General features: G+C 38.1%; 1 protein-coding gene across 2 annotated transcripts in view; it reads right to left on the bottom strand.

Moving 5' to 3' along the window:
• Window positions 1-1261: 1261 nt before the first annotated feature.
• thada (THADA armadillo repeat containing) overlaps window positions 1262-22836 on the bottom strand; it is a 40328-nt gene continuing 18753 nt past the window's right edge. For both annotated transcript variants that reach the window (XM_077612654.1, XM_077612653.1), the window contains exons 28-37: window positions 20373-20541; window positions 16631-16734; window positions 14971-15053; window positions 10390-10763; window positions 9087-9211; window positions 7889-7961; window positions 7396-7546; window positions 7171-7293; window positions 2270-2445; window positions 1262-1826 (exon numbers count right to left, since the gene is read on the bottom strand). In XM_077612654.1, coding sequence (XP_077468780.1) covers window positions 1491-1826; window positions 2270-2445; window positions 7171-7293; window positions 7396-7546; window positions 7889-7961; window positions 9087-9211; window positions 10390-10763; window positions 14971-15053; window positions 16631-16734; window positions 20373-20541 — 1714 coding nt within the window. In that variant the 3' untranslated portion in view covers window positions 1262-1490. The remainder of the gene's footprint in view (window positions 1827-2269; window positions 2446-7170; window positions 7294-7395; window positions 7547-7888; window positions 7962-9086; window positions 9212-10389; window positions 10764-14970; window positions 15054-16630; window positions 16735-20372; window positions 20542-22836) is intronic.

Genomic DNA, 22836 nt, shown 5'->3' on the forward strand with positions numbered 1-22836 from the left:
ATTGTGTCCCGCAGCAAAAATGAGTTTGACACCCCTGTTCTAAGGGCTCCGAATGTGTAATAGGAAATGGGTCCTCACACTGTGACTTCCTACAAACCTGTGGGGTTTGAAAAAGCACAAATGTACCCCTCCCAATTTGTCTCACTTGGAAGCATGTGCATGTATTTGTAATGGAAGGAAACTGCCTCACCCTCGCTCACTCTCCCTGTGGATCGGGTGAGACCACAAGTATGAGCAAAGAGGAGTCCAGGCAGAGTGCAGGACAATTTTTAGCATTTACCAGTTGCATAATGTACCAAGCAGGGTAACAACAGCCTAGTGAGCAACAGGGAAATCAAAACTGCCCAACTACTGATCCGACATTTTGATTTTCCAGAAAATGTGTTAGAATAGTTAAGGCAAGTGATGCCTGTGATTCTTACAGCTCAATAATCAAACAAAACCTCAATATGCCAAGAACTTTTTTTAAGAGGACTTCTTCACAAGTATCCCCTCCTACTTGTTTTTCACTTTGAGCCCAAGAGTGAAGGAATGTGGTTTCTATATTAAATAACAGAGTAATGCTGACCCCTGGAGATCACATTAGTAACTGACACAAAACAGGAGAGCACGCCCCCTGGTGTAAGATAAAAATATCCTGCCACATTGGCAGAGTTCCTACTTTTAACACTTTAAGGAACAGTGGTCACTACAGTGGACAGTCATTTTAATATATTTTCTAATATAATTAATAGTAGTTAAAAGAAAAACATTATTTTTGATAATTCAGTGCTTCAACTTAAATATTAGCAAAGTGTATATATATATATATATATATATATATATATATATATATATATATATATATATATATATATATATATATATATATATATATAGTGCTACAGAGTATTCTCATGAGACTGTTTTGCAAAGCGCAGTCAATGGATGGGATTGGGAGTAAAATGCAGTGTGCTAGTAGAAATTACCAGTTTCTCCCACACCAGAAACCATTACAGCCTTTTAATTTAGAATCATAATTGCAAAAGAGAATCTAAAAATATATCAAGTTGATTTTTCAGTTCTTGACATGATTTAATATTCTCTCAAGAGTTGCTGAAGGGTGAGAAGTAAAGGAAACAGAATGTGTGTGTGTGGTGGGGGGTGCATTAAGAGTTTGGAATCTACTACTACCACCCTAAAAATAGGCTCAAAGCTGCTCAACAACAATTTGCCCCATTTGTTCTGAGTAGTTGGGATAAACACTATGATGAGAAGGGTAGACATGGCCACTCCACTTTTATTGTTACAAGGAACATGAGCACAACGGAGGGATGAAGTTAAAAAAAATCAATTTCTCAAAATGTTCAATCTAAAACATCAACAGACGATGGTAAAAAAAAAATCCAATCACAGAGTACAATTATGATAATAAAAAATCCTTTCTTTAGGTGTCACATTCATGAGCACTCAAGAAAAAAGTATCTAAGTGTTTTTCCAACATTCCAATATTACTCAAGTTCTCCTCTCATGTTGTCCAGCACATCCAGAGCTAACGTCGCCCTCTGCTCCTGCAGTACTCGTCGGGCATATGCCATCGGGCACGAGAATTGGGGCAGGGCTGGGAGGGTGTCTAAGGCTTGTTTGGATCTCAACAGTTTGGCTTTGGCACTAGACGCCAGTGCATTAATTTGCCGAGCCTGCTCCAGATCAATACATCCTGATTCTTTGGTCTGTTTGTAGATAAGAATGAGGGAAATGAGGTGCCTGTGAAGCATCTTCACCCACTGGACAGGCTCAGCCCACAGGTTAAGGTCACCTTTTTCAAACAATGAATCCTCTTCATCCTAAATAACCAAATTTATTTATTAATAGTATTATGTAAGCAACCCCCACTTAAAAAAAACTCATGCAGAGCGTAGGGACAAACATTTGCACGCACATTTGGACCCCTGGCCACAAGGACAAATGTGTAGAAGTAGTGAAAAGGCAGGAAAGGGGCAAACGAGGTAGCCATTAAAAATCAAAGGCGGGGGGACAGGAAGCTGCTGACTTATTTATTCATTGGCCTTTTTATAAAGATCATTGGACTAGTCGTCAGCAGTAACTTCTTTTCCATTATAACTATTCAGTGGACATTAGTGAGTCTACTAATAAATAGTTACAAGACTAAAAGGCAAGAAAAGCTTCTAAATAGTAAGCCTTACGTCTAATATATATGTGTGAATTTTGTAGTGAACAAGTCGGACCAGTAAAGCACATGGTAGCATGATACAGTGCAATACTTTACCAGAATGGAGACATCATTTGCGCCTTTCTCATCATTGCCTTCTTCCTCTCCTAGCAACCACTCTGTCACAGCAATGACACCCGCTGGTACCAGCTTCCAATGTACGAAAAGGTGGCACAAGAGCTTCACACCGACATCGAGGGCTACAGGAGGACATACCGTCACACCTTCCACATCTGTTGAACCATAATTCAAGAAGTTAAAAAAAAAAGAGTCAGATAAGGTTCCAGGTACATACTACATCCATAATTCTCTTGGTCAGGAAACAAACAAACAAATGTGCTTGGTCAAGTTTGACATTTGACCTTTACCTTTGTGTCAAGGAGATTCTACTTAATAAGAAAGCTGAAAAGACTAACGTTGCACATAAGCTCATTGTATGGTAAATAGACTCAAAGACACAACAAGAGTATGAAAAGTAAGCAAAAGGGCCAAAAGCAAGGTGAATATATCATAGACAATAGTCACATTAAGTCTTGGCCTCTCTATTAATATTAGCTTTGTCAGTTATCACTTGATAATAAAGACAATAAATATGAAGTTAAATCTGAATACATTTTTCCTTACCTTGAATTGGATAATTACATGATACAACATGGAGTGCATCTGGATAATATTCCAAATGTTTCCCTTTTTACAGCTTCCTTCCAAAATGGAATAATATAATCTCTTCTCTTTTATTGCAATTTATTTTAAAAGAAAAACTAAAAAGGGTTTTCACAGCCTTTGTCCCAGACTCACAAACCTCACCACAGTAACACACCAAACAAAAATATCATAAAAGTATGCATACCGAAACAAGGATCTGGTTTAGTGTGTGTATTCTTATTCCATGTGAAATGTACTGCATTGTTAAGGCCTAACCGTGTTAGCGCATGCTGTTGTTTTTGTTTTCCCACCTTGACCATTGTCACTGCAGCTTACACTCAGATAACACTACTGGCATCAAAGGGTTTGCAGAGTCACAAATCCAAACACCACCACCACTATAGTAAAAAGAAGACGGGGTGGGGTGTAGAGTTTTATAGCACCCCATCAGCACACATACAGTAGAACACACCCACATAGTGATGGGAACCCATATTGATTTTCCTCTAGAGAACAGAGGCGTAAAATCGGAGTCTGAAGTCTGAGCAGGCAGTCTCTGAACATTACATGCTGCTAAATGTACAGTATTAAAGGAGATTTAGCAGTTTAAGAGCTTGAGTGACAAATTCTTTTCTTTACCAAGAAGCCACCTCTTCTCAGCCTTGATGTAAAGGTCCATTAACTGCACCGCCTCTAAACAAAGGGTCAGAAGAGCTGCATGCATTTTTTTCCACATCTTGTAATGTGATTTCCTTCCTTAAGCTTTTGGTATTAAATCCTTGTTTCTCAAGGAGATTGTCTTTCCATGGCCAGCATGAGTGTTAGGTGACTGTACCAGTGTGTCGTTGTGCGCATATGGCCGTGTGCATGCAAGTATATGAGCTGGTTAATTTGCACTGAGACATTTTTTTGACTTTATTTTGCAATTACATATATAGTCTTTGGTTTCCTTGTAGGAAACTTTTGTCTGTTGTTATTTAAATGGTTTGTGGACTTTATACACCGAACAAGGTCAGTGAGCGTATAAGAGGTAGTAGGAGTACCGACTTGGTGGAAGACAACAAAAACTGCTGGTGTTAGACAACAATTTTCTTCCAATATTAAATCTTTTTTTCCCCAACACTATGGTAATCTTGTAATGTGAGGACATACTTATTTCTGCATTTTTCTCTTTGGTGTGATTCGTTTGGGAATGGCTGCTGAAGATCGGAAGTGACATACCAGAGATCTCACCAGTACAACAAAGACAATACCAACAGACAAACCAACAACAATGATCTTCACACGAGAAACTTGTTTTATCTCACACAAGGCACTTTGGAACCGAGAGACCAGGAAGCTTAAGTGTGAGATACAGTGAGGTGTGAAACAAAAACAGTCTTTACAGCTCTGACTTCCTTCGCTTATTGTTGGTCAATAGTAAGCAGACCAAATGCAACAATCTTGACACCGACAGGAAACATTAGCTGAAGAGGAGTGAAAATCAACATGACAATAAGGGTTTCGGGTTACGGTGATCGTCTAAGCTCGCTGTAGCGGATTCATAAGTCACTACCAAAAGTGAAAACAGATTTATGCATAATCCATAAGAGGAACCCCACAAAGACTCTTGAAAAAACATTTTTTTTAAATGCATGTACTCCTCTAAGAGTTCATCCTCAAATATATTACCCAAACATGCTATAAAGGTTGCTGGTATATTTTCTTAAACATAAATAAATGAATGGTCAAAGCAGTTACTAAATATAGCAAAGTTAGCACTTTAAATTCATGGTTCGGCTCTTTTTCTGTGTAACTGCTGATGCGTTTGTATCTAAAAGTTGCCCGTACTTTGAGTTTTATTTTTTCCTTTATATTCTGATGTAGTTCCAGAGATGTAACAGCGACCAAACAATACCAGCTGTCTATAACAATGTTAAAGTTTAAAGCCCCAGCCACACTAATTGAAATTCCGTCTCGTACAAGTAAACACACTGCCAGCAATCTCTTTGGTGGATGTCTGAATGTTTTGTGCATTGTATTTACAAAAACCATTGCAAATAACTCAATTAAAACGGTCCTGTATTTTAAAAATGTTGAGGATGAGAACTGTGTTATGCAAATGTTAAGAAAGATATTTTCAAACATCATGAATGAATAAAGATGAATGTTTTGCACAAAAAGACACTGGAAGAACATGTCTAATAAATGTTAAGAGCAGTTACTGGTCTTCGTGTACGTAATCATTTCTGTTGGATTTACCCTACTAGTGTACTGGTTGGGTGAGCAAGGTCTGTTTAATGAATGTCTTGATTCTTTGGTTCTTTCACTATCATTCAGCTGCATCACCTGCTGTTAATGAATTAGCTAAGGGAAAGGACATGTGAAAGTCAGATGACACAAAACCACTTGTGCCTTTACAGTCAGCAAAGTGGGTTATGTTATGACCTGTCTTATAATTCACTGGGTCAGAATGGCCTGGTAAATGTGCGCTTGCCAGCAGTGTGTCCTCAAAACATTGGGTGAGAAATTCCCAGACTGTTCATATAGGTATTCCTGTGCAATTAAGTATAATTACTTTGTATTTAATTTGTGCTTTTTATTTGTTATTCTGTCACAGCAACATCTCAATGTTGTGACAGTAAACAAACGGGAATTTATTTTTTTTATTAAGTGGAAGCTCTAAAATAAGGTCCAGTCTATTGTCACTTTGCCATCTTGTGTTTCTAATCGCTTTTCAATGTAATGGCATCTCAGTTGGTGCCAATTTGTAATTCCTTTGTAATATATATGAACAAGGTTGTCCCTTTGTTTCCACCCTCATACTGGTACTGCTGGAGGTTCAGTGAGGCTGAGCAGTGTTTGATTTCAGGCCTTGTTAGCCTAAAGGTATTTGGCCAGCAGTGGTTACACGGGTATTTGTGTTGGTGTAGGAATATGTTCAAATGGAGATTAATAAGTGTTCAAGTCATTGACAATAGATCCTTTGTTGTCCCTTTTAATAAGTGTGTGAATTTGTCTCTGTAGTACATATCAAAGAAGTCGAAGCATTGTATCCTACTGAAACAACTCACACCTCAGACTTGATGAGGTAATAAAATACAAATGCCTAAACACCAAACAAACACGCATCATCACGGTAAACTGACAGAACATGAGAAGGACGTGCAAACAAGTAACAAATATTTAGCACGCAAGCACAGAATCAATAAATTGGGCTTTGCACTAAACTAAATCTCACCATTGAACAAACGTATCCATTCAAACAAGAATAGTGACTCAATTTGTAACCTAAGACACACCATTATTCTTGAATGGTATTTTGTTGTTTTTAAAAATATGATATCTCGACATCTGTTGAGATAGAAATGATTGCAATCTAAAACCTTACCAATATATACAGCTTTGTCACACCCCTACCTGTATTTAGCACGCTTAACCTATTGAGCTACATAGAGTCCGTATAAATATGTATTCTGTTTTATAACTGAGGAAAAGGTTAGCTCCATTGCACAAATATACTGTAATAACCTTTGGATGGAGTGCCATGCTATATTATGGAATTTATATGAGAGCCTTATCTTCTGTTGAATAAAAAATATTCTTCAAAGGATATGCACAGGCTTGAGAGTATGTTTAGAGGCTGTAGTAAAGATACCAGTCGGCTAATACATTTAAAGGAACAGCGCAATAGTTGACTGAGTCATCTGACGATATTTATTTTAAAAAAAAAATCATACTCCCCAGACTAGACCAGAGAACATAAACTAACCTAGAACTTTTAGATCCAGTATGGCGTATTTTTATTTTTAAGTCTTATTTGTACACATCTAATTTCAGAATGTCAAACAAGTTTAGGCTTTGAAAGTGGAGAGACAATATATATATTTTAATCCAATTCAAGGTTTCTGTGGGTTTTCATTTTAGAGAGAGCGGAATGGGATTTCTTTTGGGTTTTTTTGTGCTTTCTCATTTACTGGAAGAATGTGTCTTTCCTGGCCTGGTCATACATTCAATTAAGAAGACCGCATTACAGTGCTACATTCCTTTTGTTTGTATCACAAAGGGTTGGAATGTGATTCAGAATTTCTGGAGAAATTGAAGTAATGTAGCACTTCATCATGCTGTTTCTTTTTTCATCTGTCATGCGACATCATAAATAAATCTAAGTGAACCTGTTCCAACGGATATAAATACAATAAAAGTTAAATATGGGCAAGTTCATATAAAACCCCTCTCAAAAAAACCACTGCTAAGTCACGCTTACTTAAGTTACTAGTTAGCTTTCATTAATCATTTTAAGTGGTTTTGCTATTTCAACAGTGAATACGTACCTGCACTAATCAGATGGGTTGGGACATTAGCAATGAAGTCAGAGGCACAACTGCGAACTTCCTGGTCATCGTCCTGCAATAGCATAAACAGACTCCTCCACAGAGACAATGTGCTGACCAGCCCTGAACAAGAAAATACGTACACAAACAAATACACAACAGGAAGTTTATTTTTCTTGGCCAATGTTTTACACCCCTCAAGTTAGTTTACGGTTCAGAACTCACCAAGTTGTAGCTCAGAGCTGGTCAATAGTGTGCCTGTTGCATTGACCAAAACCTTTGCAATGGTGAGTTTTACATCCACAGGCTGATCCTCACTGCAGGATGAGCACACTAGTTCACTCCACTGACGTAAGCAAGCTATTAGACTTGCACCCTGCAAGATAGGGATAGCAGTGATTTAAAACATTTAAAATGTATTGTCATTCAACAGACTGAAGACAGGTGAAACAAAATGTTACTACTTGGTTAATAGTTCTTTGGCTGTCATTGACGGTGATAAACATCACTCTATTTTGTCTGGGAGGGCTGGCGGTGATCGCTCAATCCCTGCCACATCCCCAGTCAAAGAGAAGTAGACGTCTATCATCGTCAATGGCAGTGAAACATGATCTTTCAATGTCGGCCATCGGAGTTGAAATTGATTTGATATGTATCACTGTCAATGCACTGAATGAGTAGTTCAATGAATTTATTCTTTTTAAATGAGATGTTTTACCTTTGGATCAGAGTTCACAACCTGGGTTACCAGTTGGGATAACAATGTCATAGCTGCACAATACAGCTTCACACTAAAACACACAAATACATGGCAGTCGGTTGATATCAACTTACATGAGGTTACTCAACAAACAGCAGCGTTTTCTCCTTTAAATGTAGGAAAACTCAATCTTTTTTTTCCATGATATTATTTTCGGTGGGAACATTTAAAGGGGTTTCCACACTCTTTTGTTTAAGGAGGTAAAAACTACATGAATTGCATAGAGTACGTACTTTTTAGTACTTCATAAAAATGATAACGAGATTCAATGCAGAAGCAAATCCCAGAGACATCAATTAGGCGAACAACAAGACCGTATTAGCTTACTTTCTACAAAAGACGTGTGCTGGTACTCACCGACACATGAAGCACAAAAGCCAGACACACATTCAATTGCATGGAAGATGAGGGCAACTAGCAACCCAATATCATCCTGCCTTGCATCTAATCATAACCTTGAGGCAACTAGAAGGGAAAGTGGATCCCAGGGTCTGGGATTGTGGTCAGAAAAAGGCTTTATAGGTCTTATATTCTTTGTAACCTGATCTGAGCTCAGGCCTGTACTTTCTTGAAATGGTGAGAAAAGTGCAGCAGTGGCTTGTCATGGAGGTGTTTGTCTGTCAACGGATGTCAAAGGGATTACACTCTCTGCATTTGCGCAAATACTACCAATGCCACATCTGCTTGTAAGGAGAGGCTGTCTGACTCGTGAACTTATAAAAACAAATTGTCAATGACAGTTGGAAAAACCTCAAACAGAAAAATCAAGTGTCAAAGAGCTTTTTGAACATATGTATACACAAGCAAGGGGCCCCGGCTTCGCCGGTCCTCCCTGCTTGTTTAGAACCAAAAGACAGTTGTTGGGTATGGGTGTGAGTGTATGGTTGTCCGTCTCCCTGTGCCCTGTTATCGGCTGGCCACCGATTCAGGGTGTCCCCCGCCTTTGGCCCGGAGTCAGCTTGTGTGTCAACTTATGTTTGCTACTGGCACTTCAATTAAATATACACCAACGCTCCAAACTAACCCATTTCACTGGGAGAAGTGCAGCCTTTCATGTAAAATTTCAGGGGGAAGGAGTTAAGAGGGGAAAACTGTAAATTGATTTGGAAAATATTCATATTTTGTCTTACCACTCCTGTTCATAAAGTCTTCTTACCTGCGAGCAGTTCTCTGAGCCAGAGCAAGTAGATACAGTAGAAAATTATTCTGACACAAATGCTGCACACCATTTGTCCAATGGAGATCACCATCACAGCTCAACACACTCAATACTTGGAGCACCTGAGGGGAAGCAGAAGATAAATTAGGAGATATTAATGTTGTCTCTTTTTTGTTGCTTGTCTCAAACAACCACTCAAAGCTATGTAAGGCACAGTTATTTTTCACTCTTCTACATTCATAGACTGTGAAATCTTTGCTTCTATTTAGTTCCACTTGCAATTTTATTTGTATTTTTTGAATCCGCCGCTTTTACCCCTCCCTCAGCCTCTATTTCTTTATGCAGTGTTTTCTTTGTTCAGTGGAGGAAAGACTGCTTTCCTTTCCTCCACATGAGCCCCCCACTACAAAACAAAAAAACCTGCAAAAACTATTGTTGACATTTCTCCAGCATAGATCAGGGGTTATTTTCTTTTAGAGGCCCCTATGTGCAATTTGGGCTTTAAAATAAATATTACTTTGTAGGGTTTGCATGGGTGGAGCTTAGGGTGAGAGGGTGAACGCAACATGTGTAAACATTTGTGTATGAGCTCGAGTATGCACTCGCACAGTTGCACATGTCTAAGAAGGAACCGTTAAAAAAACAACGGACATTTTCTGGTATTCTGAAATGAGATGGTTTATGCCCAACGCAATTTATGTAATAGACATGGATGAATGAGTCTAAATCCAGATCTTATCATTCATTAAGTTTTAGTCCCATCCAGCAAAACAATTGGCAAATGACCCTGAGGTGTGTTACAACACTGGCCCAAGTAAGAGTCCAATAAACACAACTGACACTTGAAAAATTAAGTGTTGGGCAGGAAAAAAGTACCAAAAAACGTAGATTCGCGGACAAAATACACACTAAAAGGCTTTAACAAAATAGGAGGGGGAAAACTAATCCCGGCAGTGGTGTGCTGTGTCGTTGACAGACAGAAGCCACCTAGCAGGACACAGCAGATCTGCTGGCAAGCCGTCCCATGTTTATGAACACATTGCAATATGACCTAGTCGTGAAATAGTAAAAAGGCCACAGTTTCCTTTCTAAAAGCTGTTAGAGTGGAAGCCTGGCAAACCTTTCTTGAGTATGTGAGTGAGGTAAAGACCAAATGAGTCAATTCCCTGCCAGTGCGCTTGACGCATGCTCCTGTGGCCGATTAGTGTTGCACGCAAGGCCCGGGGGGATGGATTTGAAAATCAATGAATTTGCAAATAATGTCATTGTGTTTTTCACTCATTTGTCTGTGTGTCCTCACCTTGGCCAGACACTGGGTGTGTCTCTCATGGAGAGCTAGGCTTGTCAGGTTCAATTGAATGGTCTCATTTAACCACACTGGTGTCCTCTTCTGATCTTTCGCCTTTTTCAGTCTCATCAAGACTTTCTCCAGAACCAACTCCCTCACCTCATACTGTGAGCACTTGAACAGACACGGTAGGAGCTGAGTTGTGAGGTGAGGCCTCCCCCACAGCTCAGGAATCTCCACGCTGGCACTGACTGCTACCCTGGTCAAGCTGAGCATGTACTGGATGTTGCCAGGTTTCAGATTCTCAGTGGGGTTATTGTTGGTCACCAAGGTTGAGGTCATCAGGATGGACAATGTCTCTTGACGGAGTTTGCTGACCTCCAAATCTGAAATATACAAGCGCTGACATGACTCTACTACTCAAGTCCATACAATCAATCAACAAAATACATGTTTTAGTTTTGCGAACTGCTTCCTAATTCTTTGCTGTTCCTTTCCTTTTCAGTCACCTCAAAATGCTCCAAAATAAACAGGAAGTGATCCACCGTCACCGCAAAGCTACTACTGCAATTTCCACAAGTTGAGATTCAGATTCAAGTCTGTATTTTGACTAAACTAAGGAACTTAAAGTTGCACCATAATCATTACTTTACTGAATTCCATAGATTGGACTCTGCTACGCCACACAACCCATAGTCCTTTTCTTTGTAAACTACACCAAAAAGGCACAAACAAACAATTTTATCCCATTTTGCTGGTATCCAGAAAGCCAGAATTGCTACAGAGTAACGTCACCGGCCTTTTTGTGCACTGTGTCCTCCATTGCCAGCGTTTTAGTTTTTATTTATTTAGAAATTATATAGTTTTATCGAAAAATTGTTAATACGCGCTATATTGGAAAATGATAGAACATGAACAGATGAGGTCTCAAATTGATTGCCAACATTCCCCTTCAGGAATTTTAGCTAAAAATCATTTGAGAAGCATCCAAACATTTTTTACAGCACTGTCCATAACTAGATCAGTTATGAAGACATTTATATGATGAATATTCTTAGAATGTACTGCAATAACTTTAATAGCAAAAGAAACTCATACATCACTTTATGAAGCCGACACCAGACAAGCCGCATTGATGGGTATCTGGCTATTTCACTTTTAACTTTTATATGAAACAGTGTTTCGAAATGGACATGTTTATGCCAAATCAGCCATCTGTGAATGTACAAACCTTTTGGGATTGATGCACACACAAAGAAACATATACATTAACACACACAAACCCTTTGCAATTAAATAGAAGTTGAATTTTGAGGCACTGCAGCATTATAGTAACTTGACTCTATTCAAAAGGTGAACTCCTGCTTACAGTAATGCTCCACACTCCACACAGATCCTGCTTTGGCAGCATAGTTTGTCTCATGTCGACACACACACTCAACCCAATGCAACTCAATCCAACTCGGCAGTACAAGTCAAAATGCAACCTGACAAAAGAGCGGGAAATACAGCATTCCTGCAAAGATGGGCTACTTTACCAAGGAGACGGGCCAAGTTACTATGGAACCTGATCCTCAAAGGGAGGTCCATGGCCAAACAGGCATAGTCTAATGGATATAATGGTGGGCAGAAACACAGTAATGACACCAATGATTATTGGAGGTGAGAGGGCAGGGTGACTGAGATAGGCCAGGTCATATGTACCATAAATGCTTACTTGCCTGTCATGCAGTGCGGGGAAAAAAACTCTCATATCATGACTTTAAACAAAATTCAAAAGTCATGACAAGTTTGTAAAAGATTTCACGGTTGAGGGAAGTAAAAATAGAAAAATGCTCATTTTACAAATAAGGTGGAGTAAATTTCATTTGACAGTTCATTTTTATTTTATGACGAATTACATACAATTATACCCCTAAATCACACCAAGATAATGTGTTGTATTCTTTTTGTGTGTGTGTACTGTTAACTACATGCCCATTCTGCATAACTCTAATTTATTATAGTTGCTGGTTGTGTATAAATACTATCATTGTAACTTATTTGGTAATGGTTAAAAAAAGAGGGGGGAAAGTGTTAAATTACCTGTACAACATGACTTTTAATCATGTCATTTTTGAGTTGCAAGTAGACATTAGTGCCAAATGTAATGAAATTCTTTCGTAGAATTCGTGAGATATCATGATCATACGAATAGACCCAATGGATAGGCAACCTGAGAATGTATTGGCTCCCAATACATTCTCAGGTAGAAATATTTTACAAGCTTTAGTGTTTTTTAACAGTGTATCAGCGTGAGTGCCAACATCGTATAGCATGAGTGTGGATATGTGTGACCCATATAAAGATGAATAATATGGTCTGTAAAAGGGTCATTTAAAAAATAGGAAAATGTTGAGTGTGTGTATGTTGTAGTTTTGCATGTGTGCCAGTGTTAGTAACGTTTTTGGCTATCTATAATAGAGGCCACAGCGCTGTAAAAACTGGCATGTGGTCGAAAAATGCTGGCAAACAGCTGGAATTCACATCAAACTCTACCATCATTAGTCAAACTGTGAAAAACAAAACCCAGCCACTATATTTTGTATACATTTGCATATGCTTAGTGACTGACAAAAGAGTTTGCTAGGTTGTTAAAATAATAAAAACCAGTGGAACAAAAAATACGGAAATGCGGAGGTACTGTTTTGTAAATTCAGATTTTCTTTGTCTTTTTAATGAATGAGAGGGCAAATTTCTCATCTCATAAACTTAGATAAGAGAGAATGTTTGCACCAAGTAAATTACTTACTCATCACACAGGCTGGCGGCATTTGTTTTTAAAACAGAGAGTGGTGATTTACGTAAGATGGCAAGATTGAGGGCAATAAAAATGCATCTCAAAGTACAACGATGAGGGGAAAGTAGTCAGTTATAGGGTAAAATAGGATTAAGAAACCCATCAACAATGATTATCAATCAAGTGTGCTGTGGTTGATAAAGATCTAATTATGGGAAGATGTTTTATGGGTGTTTTGCAACTGTCAAACGGGTGTCCAGTAAGGATATCTCTCAAATAACAAAATATCTACTGATTCCATTACACATAATTAGTTTAGAATACTATTCTGCACTATTTTCTTCATAAAAACCAAGAAGAAAATTGAGATTCCAATGCAATCTAAGGAATACATTGAGTGGTAGTTTGCTTTACCTTTCAACATTAACAATTGTTACCAGTATTCAGAAAGTGAACATATTACACTTGGCTACTTTGTGTGCTTGAGCACCTTTTTAAAACAGCAACATTTTTAAAAACTCCAATCTAGCAGAAGAAGGAATATACGAGGAAATGAGCAAAAAAAGAAAAAAAAACACTAATAATAGAGGTATTTAAAAGCTGTGTACTTAAGAAGAAAAGGCGCTTATTTTGTTATGTAAGGGGGCACAACGGAATAAGCCTGAATCTACTAGCTTGTTTTGAGAAATCCTCGGTATTTCCACTGTCAAATGCAAACATGTGTTCAGCACATGGCCAACCAAAAACACAAGTTCCTCACTCTCCTCTCTTTTTCCATCGCACTCAATAAACTGGGTCAAAGGCACAAACCCACCATCTGTCAAAGATTGCGTGCCTTTGGTTTCACATTCCTCCTGAGGAGCCCCCCACTGAGATGGATCGCCACACGTCCACACAGATACACACAATTACAAATCGACAAAGACACAGCAGGGCGCTTGACTGAATGGTTTTTAGGTATGACTTCTGTTAACAGTGTGTCGAGAGGGAGAGTGCTGTGCACAGCCTTGCCAGCAAACTTTCCAGGGTCATCTGTTTTGAGTCCCAGCAAATGGATGGGAACACAGTCGTTGCTTATTGAGCTCATATATATCCCTATGACAAGATGACATCAGCAAAACTAGTCTAGTCCACCAAGTATGAGGTATGGGAGTTAATGTGTAGACTTTTTATCTTTTCCATGCGTGGGTTCTCTAAGAGGGCTTCCCCCTACATTGCATAAATATGTTCCTTAGCATTTCTGGTCGGTGACGTTTGTCCAACCCAAACCCCGAATTGACAATCTTGTCGCTGAGATCACAGTGTATACATTTATTTAAATTGATTTTCTTGCTTGTTTTTATGTTTCTGTATACCAGTGTCTGTGGGTGACTATTGTTTCTGTGAAAATGCAATTTCCCTCACGTAATGAATTAATGGCACAGCTCAATCCCGTGCAAAAACTTATGTTTTTGCATCAAACTATGACTGAATCTATAATTGGTATAATGTCTGACTTAAAAGTAAACATATTTCTATTTTAAAGATGTTGAAAATATAAGCATGCAAGACCATTATAGAAACATCTAGGCCTGGATTAAGCAAGACCACTTTAGTTTGTTGTAACCTGTTACTCTACTTCCATACAAACCAAACCCCCCAAAACCAATAACCAAAATCAAATAATTGGGGCAAAAGCATGATTTTAAAAAAGTTCTGCGCTAACACTATTATACACAATATAGCAATATGTAACTGTAACTGTTTGGAAACAACAGTATTTGCTGAAAAAAATAATAGTGGATAGATCATGCATCTTGTCTAGATTTACTCACCACAAAGAAGACTAATCTTTGGCCCACATAGACAGACCAAAACATCCAGAAAGGCTCCTCTAGTGACCACACAACCGTTTTCTCTAAAATAAAAGGACAAAAAAAGGAAAATCAGTCGTTTAAAAAACATAGTCCTTGTGATTTGTATGACTACACTATGAGTACAAATTAATACATTTAAAGTTCAGGCATTTGTTTGAATTGAGCATACAATTAAAGTTCATGTCAGGATCTGACAGAAATTAGAACATAAAGTTAAATCCTATTACGTCTTTTTGTACAGAAAACAGAGTGCATCTCCTCAAATACAAAACATAAAAGCTAAAACATAACTAAAGATAAACAAAGCATCACTGCTGTTAATGGGTCATAAGGCAGTAGCTTGTTAGTCACATGAGATGTGCCTGGGCGGCACAATCTCATATTTGAGAATTGAGTGACATATAATAATACAGAAATATTACAGCTGCTTCATATCAGTGCTTAGGACTTGTAGCGTATGTGGGAAGTGCACAGTTTGTTCAGTTTATACTATGCAGCTTCAATTAAGACTATGCCCAAGGTGCTATGAAAGCCCACAATTGTGCATGAACAAGGGAGACAGTGTCTGAGCTTAACATCATTTTTTCATCAAATAGTTATTAAAGACACACGCATGCATGTACAGACAATAGATAGTGCTGGAGAATGGAAAGACTACTATGTACAGTTGTGGCGGAAAAAAAAAGATTAGGAACAGATTTTAAGGTCAATTAAAACAAACTGGTCTTCTGGCTGGAGTCAAAATAAAATGTAGAAATTGATTGATGCTTCAGAGAATTCAGAGGGTTTAAAGACAAAAAAAGACTACTCTATGGTTGACATGTGCTCCACCACACTTTACTGGCAGTGTCGTTTCTGTTTAATCCTACTAACTTGATAACTAACTCAAACTAATTAATCATCAACCAGCAAAAACAAATCCAAACATAACCCGACTCACTTGGTAGAGGTAAAGGAGTGAGGTCAAAATATGCTGGAGACACAAAAACAATAAGCCATTCACAGACTTATTTTTAGTTAAAGAAGACATGCGCCTTTACTGGCTTTCCAAAAACATACTAGTATATGTCTTCAGGATTTAAGATAGTAGTGAATATAAAAAGCTAAGCTGAAATGTGGCAGAGGGTTCCCTTCTTTGTTTGTGTTTGCCTTCAAATCAGTGGTGTACTAGTGAAGACTGCATGAACACATAAAAAGAAGCCAGCAGCTCTGCTAAGCAAGAATTCACTTTGTCATCCTAATTAAGACTCATCAGTGTAACCATGCGAAGCTAGCAGGGCTACAGTTGCTAAACTAACAACCTTGTGTTCTCTGAACAGACAAGAATCGAGACCCTGGACTGACCCCAGCTAGGAAATAAAAAGAGAAGGGGAGGGCTTGTGGCCCAGCAGTAATCTGTGCCCCATCTCAAGACTTTAATTTTGGGTAAGAGGTCCAGAGGTAGAGCGGTGTCCAAGTAGGACAGAAGGCAGTCTCTTTGAAATTGAAGCCTCAGCAGGACATGAAGCGGACATGGCCAGGGAGGGGATGACTGGAGGGACAACGAACTATTCTTCTGCTGGGGCAGTTGGGAGGGTCTGAGGGATGCTTATCTGTACGTGCATGTGTCTAAGATTACCGAGAGGCAAGCCACATGCGCTGAAGGACAGCTTCAGCGATTCCATTTCCTGCTGGCAGGGGTCTGTTAGACTCACTCTGGTAAGACTGAAGCAGAAACAACACCTGAAAAAAATGACATGTAAACAAACTTCATTATGTAACACTCATTTTGCCCATCCTCAACAAGTGATGGTATGGTGCTAAACACGTGAATTGATTTTTTTTTAGGTTTTAAATTTTGTGTAGGCCAGCACCTCACCAAGAAAGTACTGCTACACACACAGAAGTGTGATTTTTTTTAGCTGTCAATCAGATCAGTGTATAAAAAAACAAACCAATGAGCACAGTGTTGCGCCACAGTTGCTGACAAGACCTATAAATAATTCAAACTTTTTTCCTGGGCATTTGCTCATTTAAAATTACTACTAAAAGTTCTATTTTCCAAAACACTGCACATTTTATCAATTTTAAATATTGATGAGGATTTATTTTTACCAATGCATGCATTTCTAACAATTTATGTTCCCGATAAAACACCCATTGGCACAGCTTGGACGAAAGGTTCGTCATATGTCATCATCTATCTATAAGTTTCTAACAATATTCATTTATGAATATACCAATATTTATCCTATGACAAAACATTGTAATTGTGCTTGAATATATTTAAAACTAAATAGAATGCTCAAGTTACGTGACAGTGTAATGCCCTGATGGTTGGGAATGTTCAAAGGCCAGAAGACTGGCTAACTAGCTGACTGACTGGGTGGCTGGCTGGCTGGGGTGTATATTCTGGGCTTGGTAAGTATACTCTTTAGGTCTGGGCCATGGCCACAGACCAATAGGAAGCCATTCATTACACTATGCAAGGAAGGCAACGTGGGGAAAAACCAGGCTGACCACGTAGCACTCAGCCTGTCCTGCCTCTTCTGTTCCCCTGCAGTCTCCACACCCAGGCAACACCCACTGGCTCACAAAAACAGTCTGCATAGTCCTTGGACCCTCATTTTATAGGGCTTTTCCATTACAAGAAGTCAGTGACAAACGGAATCCCAAACCAAATATGGAACCATTCAAATGCTTTTCAATTGTGAAACTGGAGTACAATAAAATGGCTAATCTTGCAACTATAATGGATCTGATAAAATCAGCAACATCCATGTTTATAATTCAGAGGAATTTAGGTCAACATTGCTGATTTAAGATCATTAATAGCAATGATGATGCTTTCTTTGCATGTTGAAAAAGTATTGCATGTCATCAGACATCATGGGAAGCCATGTCATTGTCTTCCAGATTATTCAATTAGCCAAGCTCAATTACTTGACCACACTGGAAAGTCCCTGTATGGAGTTTTAACCAGCTTAATCCAGCCCAGAAAAAAGAAAGAATGGAATATTTATAGAAAATGAAGCCTCCCGGTTCCTCCTTACAAATAAAATACAGAACATGACTGCAACCAAAGGGAGGAGACAGACAGGATATTAAATTTATTCACTCCAAGACACAGTTCATTGAAAAACATGTGTCTTTTTTTTCCTCTAACAGAAAAGAAAGACACTGTTTTCAGTTAAAACACTACATAATACTCCATTGAAAATGGTGTAGCAAACTGAGGGTCCAAAAAAGGGAAAATTGCAGTTGATACAACTGGGTTAATCTAATAAAAGTACTAATACGTTGTGTGTTTCACAAATTCTGTGAAACCTATGTGTCTTGCAAAACAAAGACAAGCCTATCCAGTTACTTTTTTCTCTCCATGAAGTTTAGTACCCACGTGTGTGTATTTTTGTATGAGAATCTGTGTTGCAAAGAGCCTTAATCCCTATTTTGGCCCAGTAAAAATAGTGGTGGATGTGAGCTCCATTAAGACTCTGTTATCAACCTGCACTGTTGCTGTTTTCTCTTCATGAAGTTTAGTACTCATATATGTGTGTGTATTTCTGTATGAGAATCTGTGTTGCAAGGAGCCTTAATCCGTATTTTGGCCCGGTAAAAATAGTGGTGGTGGATGTGAGCTCCATTCAGACTCTGTTATCAGCCTGCCCTGCTGTCCCTCCTACTGCCGCAACCACAGACTGACCACATGATGCAGCGAGCGTGGATGCACATGCACACACACAAGCATATTTGTGCTAGAGCAAATAATTGTATGTCCATGCATGGCTTGGTCCAGTAAAATACAAGACACATGAATTGGCATTCCCATAAAACTTAAGAAATATTTGGGAAAATGTGGACGTTGCCAATTAAGAAAAAAAAACTAAAAAATTAAAGTATAAAATATAAAAAGCCTAAATGTGAATTTTTTTTTTTGTAAATCAAATTATAACAAGGCCCCAAAAAATAAAATGTGATTTTCATGGAGAATAGTAATGTAAAAGATGAATTATAGCCATGTTTTTAGTCTCTCAAGTTGTCAATTAGATTCATTTGAAGAAAAGTTTTGTGGGACTTGCTAAGAAAAAAAAACAAAGGATAGCATGAAAAATATTGAAATAAGATAAGTCTGCTGTCTACTGCTTGTTTTATGACTCGCAACCATTCTTCCTTTAAGCTTTAAAATCTGACGCCATATTAAATTTACTCGATGACAGGTCTACAGCATGGATTTGCTCTTATAAAGTTGCAGTGTAATAATATTCTAACTTGGTAGTCCGAAAACAGTGCAAGAATCTTGTCTTTTTTATGTGTATGTAAGCCAGAAGTGTGGTATATAGCTTGCTTCGGTAGCCGTGATGGTTCCCAGCTCAACACTTGCTCCACTAACAGTTGACAATAACAGAGGAAGTCATTGCTCCCTTAAGCAAAAACATCTGCTGTCCGTTATACACACACCAAAACATGCGCACATCCATCAGCCACTCGCAAAGGCTACACTGTAAATGGTAAATGGCTAATCTATGGAAATGCAGGGTTCCTTGTGTCTTGCCCTACACTTAGTAAAAGTGAAAGGTTTACTTAGACGCCTGGGAATATAAACAAAGGTGACGGAGAAATGTGTAGCTAAAGGTCATGCTGCAAATCGCAAGACAGAAGACAGGACAAAGAGGATGACTTATGCAGTAACAATTAACACATAAATCCCTTAATTACAAGGGAATAAATATGCTCTCATTCACCTGTAAGAAATTAAAAAGTGGTGTATGGATAATGTTGGACCTGATCCCAACAGAAATATTCTAAAATTGAGATTAAAAATAAAAACAACTGCAGAGAAACAATCCAAGCCACATGGGTGAAATGAAAGGTGATGTAACTAAACACCACAATGTTTCTCCCTTTCATGAACAAATTTCCAACTATCATTGTGAAAGCTTTAGTGGAATAATTGCACCATCAAGGACGTTAGAAAGTTGTCATTCTTTGTGCAGACTGTTAACGCATTGGCTTGCTCGCAAACGCCTTACATTCACAGTTCCCTCGTCAACCATATCAGTGGTGTTTAATTAAAGGCTTGGGGAAATCCCATGAACCTTATCATCTGCATGTGTTGATATTACTAGTAGGGTTGGGTTGGGTATGCCAGAAGTGATGATGGCACTATTTATACAGCGACAACGGTCCTTTTTTAAGAGGCAAGCTAAATACAATGCTCAAAACGGGAAGTTGACTCATCACATTTGGAGAAATATTAATGATTTAACTAAGAACTTAAGAAATGTACCTAAGAATTTCTTTCAGTTAAATAATATACTAAAGAAAAATGATAGAACACACTAAATACATGTATGTTTGTTTGTGTGTTTAAGTAAGCAGACCTGTAGTAGGGTCCCATGAATGTAGTTGTGCTGGATTTTGGGTCCTGGGTCCACTGGAAGTGCTTGAAGTAAAGAGTGTACAGTGGATGGAACACGGGTGACGAGTACGAAAGGAACTAAGGCTAGTGCTGCCATTTCTCTGGTCCGATACACTGCAGAACGGCCACATCTGTAGGACACACAAAGATAGCAGTTAGGGGTATTACAATTTGGAAAAATGGGCATGAACACGTGGAAGTTTTTTGTGTTGAATACTAGCCTGCTTTCGCAAGGTTAGGTTGGCTTCACAGGGTTGTTCAGTTATATTTATATACTAACTAACCATCAACTACTCAGAGAAGGTTAAGTTTTAGTGCCCTCAGTTTGTTATTCTGTATCTTTGCCTCAATGAAGGGTAACACAAATTGTCTTAGGTCAGTTATGATATTTAGCAGAGGGAGGTTGAATGGTGTCTGGAAGATGTTGGGACTAATCTAATGAAAACACACAACATGTTTAATGTCAGGCTGGCGTTGGTGGGTTTTTTGTTTCAAAAAGTACTGCTATCCATTTGAACTCCAGTATTTACTGTCAGACATACATTTTCCAGTTTGGAAACATAAGTTACACTTTATTTCATTAGGGTATATGGCCACAATTTCTTCAAGAAATGTATATAACATATTTTTATGTTCCAACTTTCTAACTCACTTTTTTCACCCTTCATAAAGTAAATATCAAGAGCAAAAGAAACTCCAGTGTGGGGAAATAAACCCCCAGAAAAATGTCAAAACCCTGCAGTTCTTGAGATTCGCACTAAAACTGTACTTTTAAGTCAGTGAAAAAAAGATTTGATTTCACAATTAGATTAAACTGTTTAAAGCCAGAAACAAAATTTGAATTTGACACCAAAGCTTCATAACAATTTTATGATTTTTGTAGTCCCAACTAGAAATGATGTGGTTGGAACGTTCTTTGACTTGTATGTGAAAATAATTTAGATTTGAATTGTTTAAAATGTTGTGCAAAATTAGTTTTTCTTAAAAAAAATCATGGCTTATACCAACACATTAATATAAAAATAATAGAGGTTAAAATGTTTTTGAAGGTTTGACAGAGGTTTCAGTTACTCAGGCAGTCCCTTTAAAAAAATTACCTTTCCCCGTACATATATAAAAGAGCACAAAACAATGGACAGACATAACAATGTTGATCATTCCTTATTGTGCCTCCGACTCATTGCCATGTGAGGCTCACGTGTTAACTATCTTTTGTAAGTTTTCCTGATGCAACACTTGTGAAAGGAAATGACCGTTTGGAACTGTGTAATTTTCGCAACGGAGCTGTGCCCACTGGGGTCAGTAAGTAGGTTGTTGACTGGCATGGGTAAGTCTCTTCTAGGGCTTCATTTGAAAAAAAAAACTAGTCAAAGGGTTTCCTGTGCTAAAACTTCAGCATGTTGTTGGATAAACAAGCTCAAGCACCCAAATGTGTCACTGGGGAATGAACACAAGTTAGGAAGTGGAGTGGTGACTCATTTCAAATTAAAGGGCTCCATTTGGCCATACGGACAAAATGTAGATCCCTGAAAATGATACTATTACACAAAAACAAAAACAGCCTGCGTGTTTACTTAGAAACAAATTCTTTAGTGTTCACAAACTAATATAGTATATAACTAATACGTGTCTTATAAAAATAGCTACTTAGCAGGATAACAGAAAAATAAAGATTAGATTTTTTTGTCATATCAATTAAGGATTGCAACATTAATCCATAGTAAGTGGAAACATTAACGGGAACAAAATAGAAAATACTAACTAACAAACATAAATATTAGTTTGTTTTTCTTCAACCTTGCTAAAGGCAAATAAAAGTTTTTGTAAAATGATGTGCCATTATTTACTATCAGATGGCATGCAAACAGTTCAAGCTCCAAGAATTGTGAAAGGCTGGGGGCATTATATTTGCTTAGAATATGTTTAGATTGCTCAACATTGTTTGAACTTCGAGGTTGCACTTTAATTTCAGTTCAACTAGCAATGAGTTTTGACACAAACCAGGATTTCATTAAAATGTGTGCGACAAAGAAAAATTGATGATTTTCATCTTTTACAACAGGAAATTGTAAGGGCACTACAGAGACATCTGAACAGAAATGAGAAATGGCAGGGGAGTATAGTAAAAGCAAGAAAGGAGGTGAGATGTCTGGACTGGTAATATAAATTTTGGAACTCTATGGCTTCACTATTAAAATGAGGGAGATAGAAAAACAAATAGTTGAAGATAAAACATTTGTCATCAGTCTTTCAGTATTGAAAAAAAAGAGACCTTCAGGTTAAAAAGTACCCAAAACTGCGTGTTATACGTTTCTATGTAACCATTATGATTCAACATGTAGACATGTTACGTAGGGATGTCCCAATTCCAACCAAGTGATCTGAAATCGGCAGCAAAAACACAAAACAATCTGAAACAGATTTGC

Source organism: Stigmatopora argus, chromosome 11 (genome assembly GCF_051989625.1).
Source record: "Stigmatopora argus isolate UIUO_Sarg chromosome 11, RoL_Sarg_1.0, whole genome shotgun sequence".
In the NCBI taxonomy this organism is placed as follows: domain Eukaryota; kingdom Metazoa; phylum Chordata; class Actinopteri; order Syngnathiformes; family Syngnathidae; genus Stigmatopora; species Stigmatopora argus.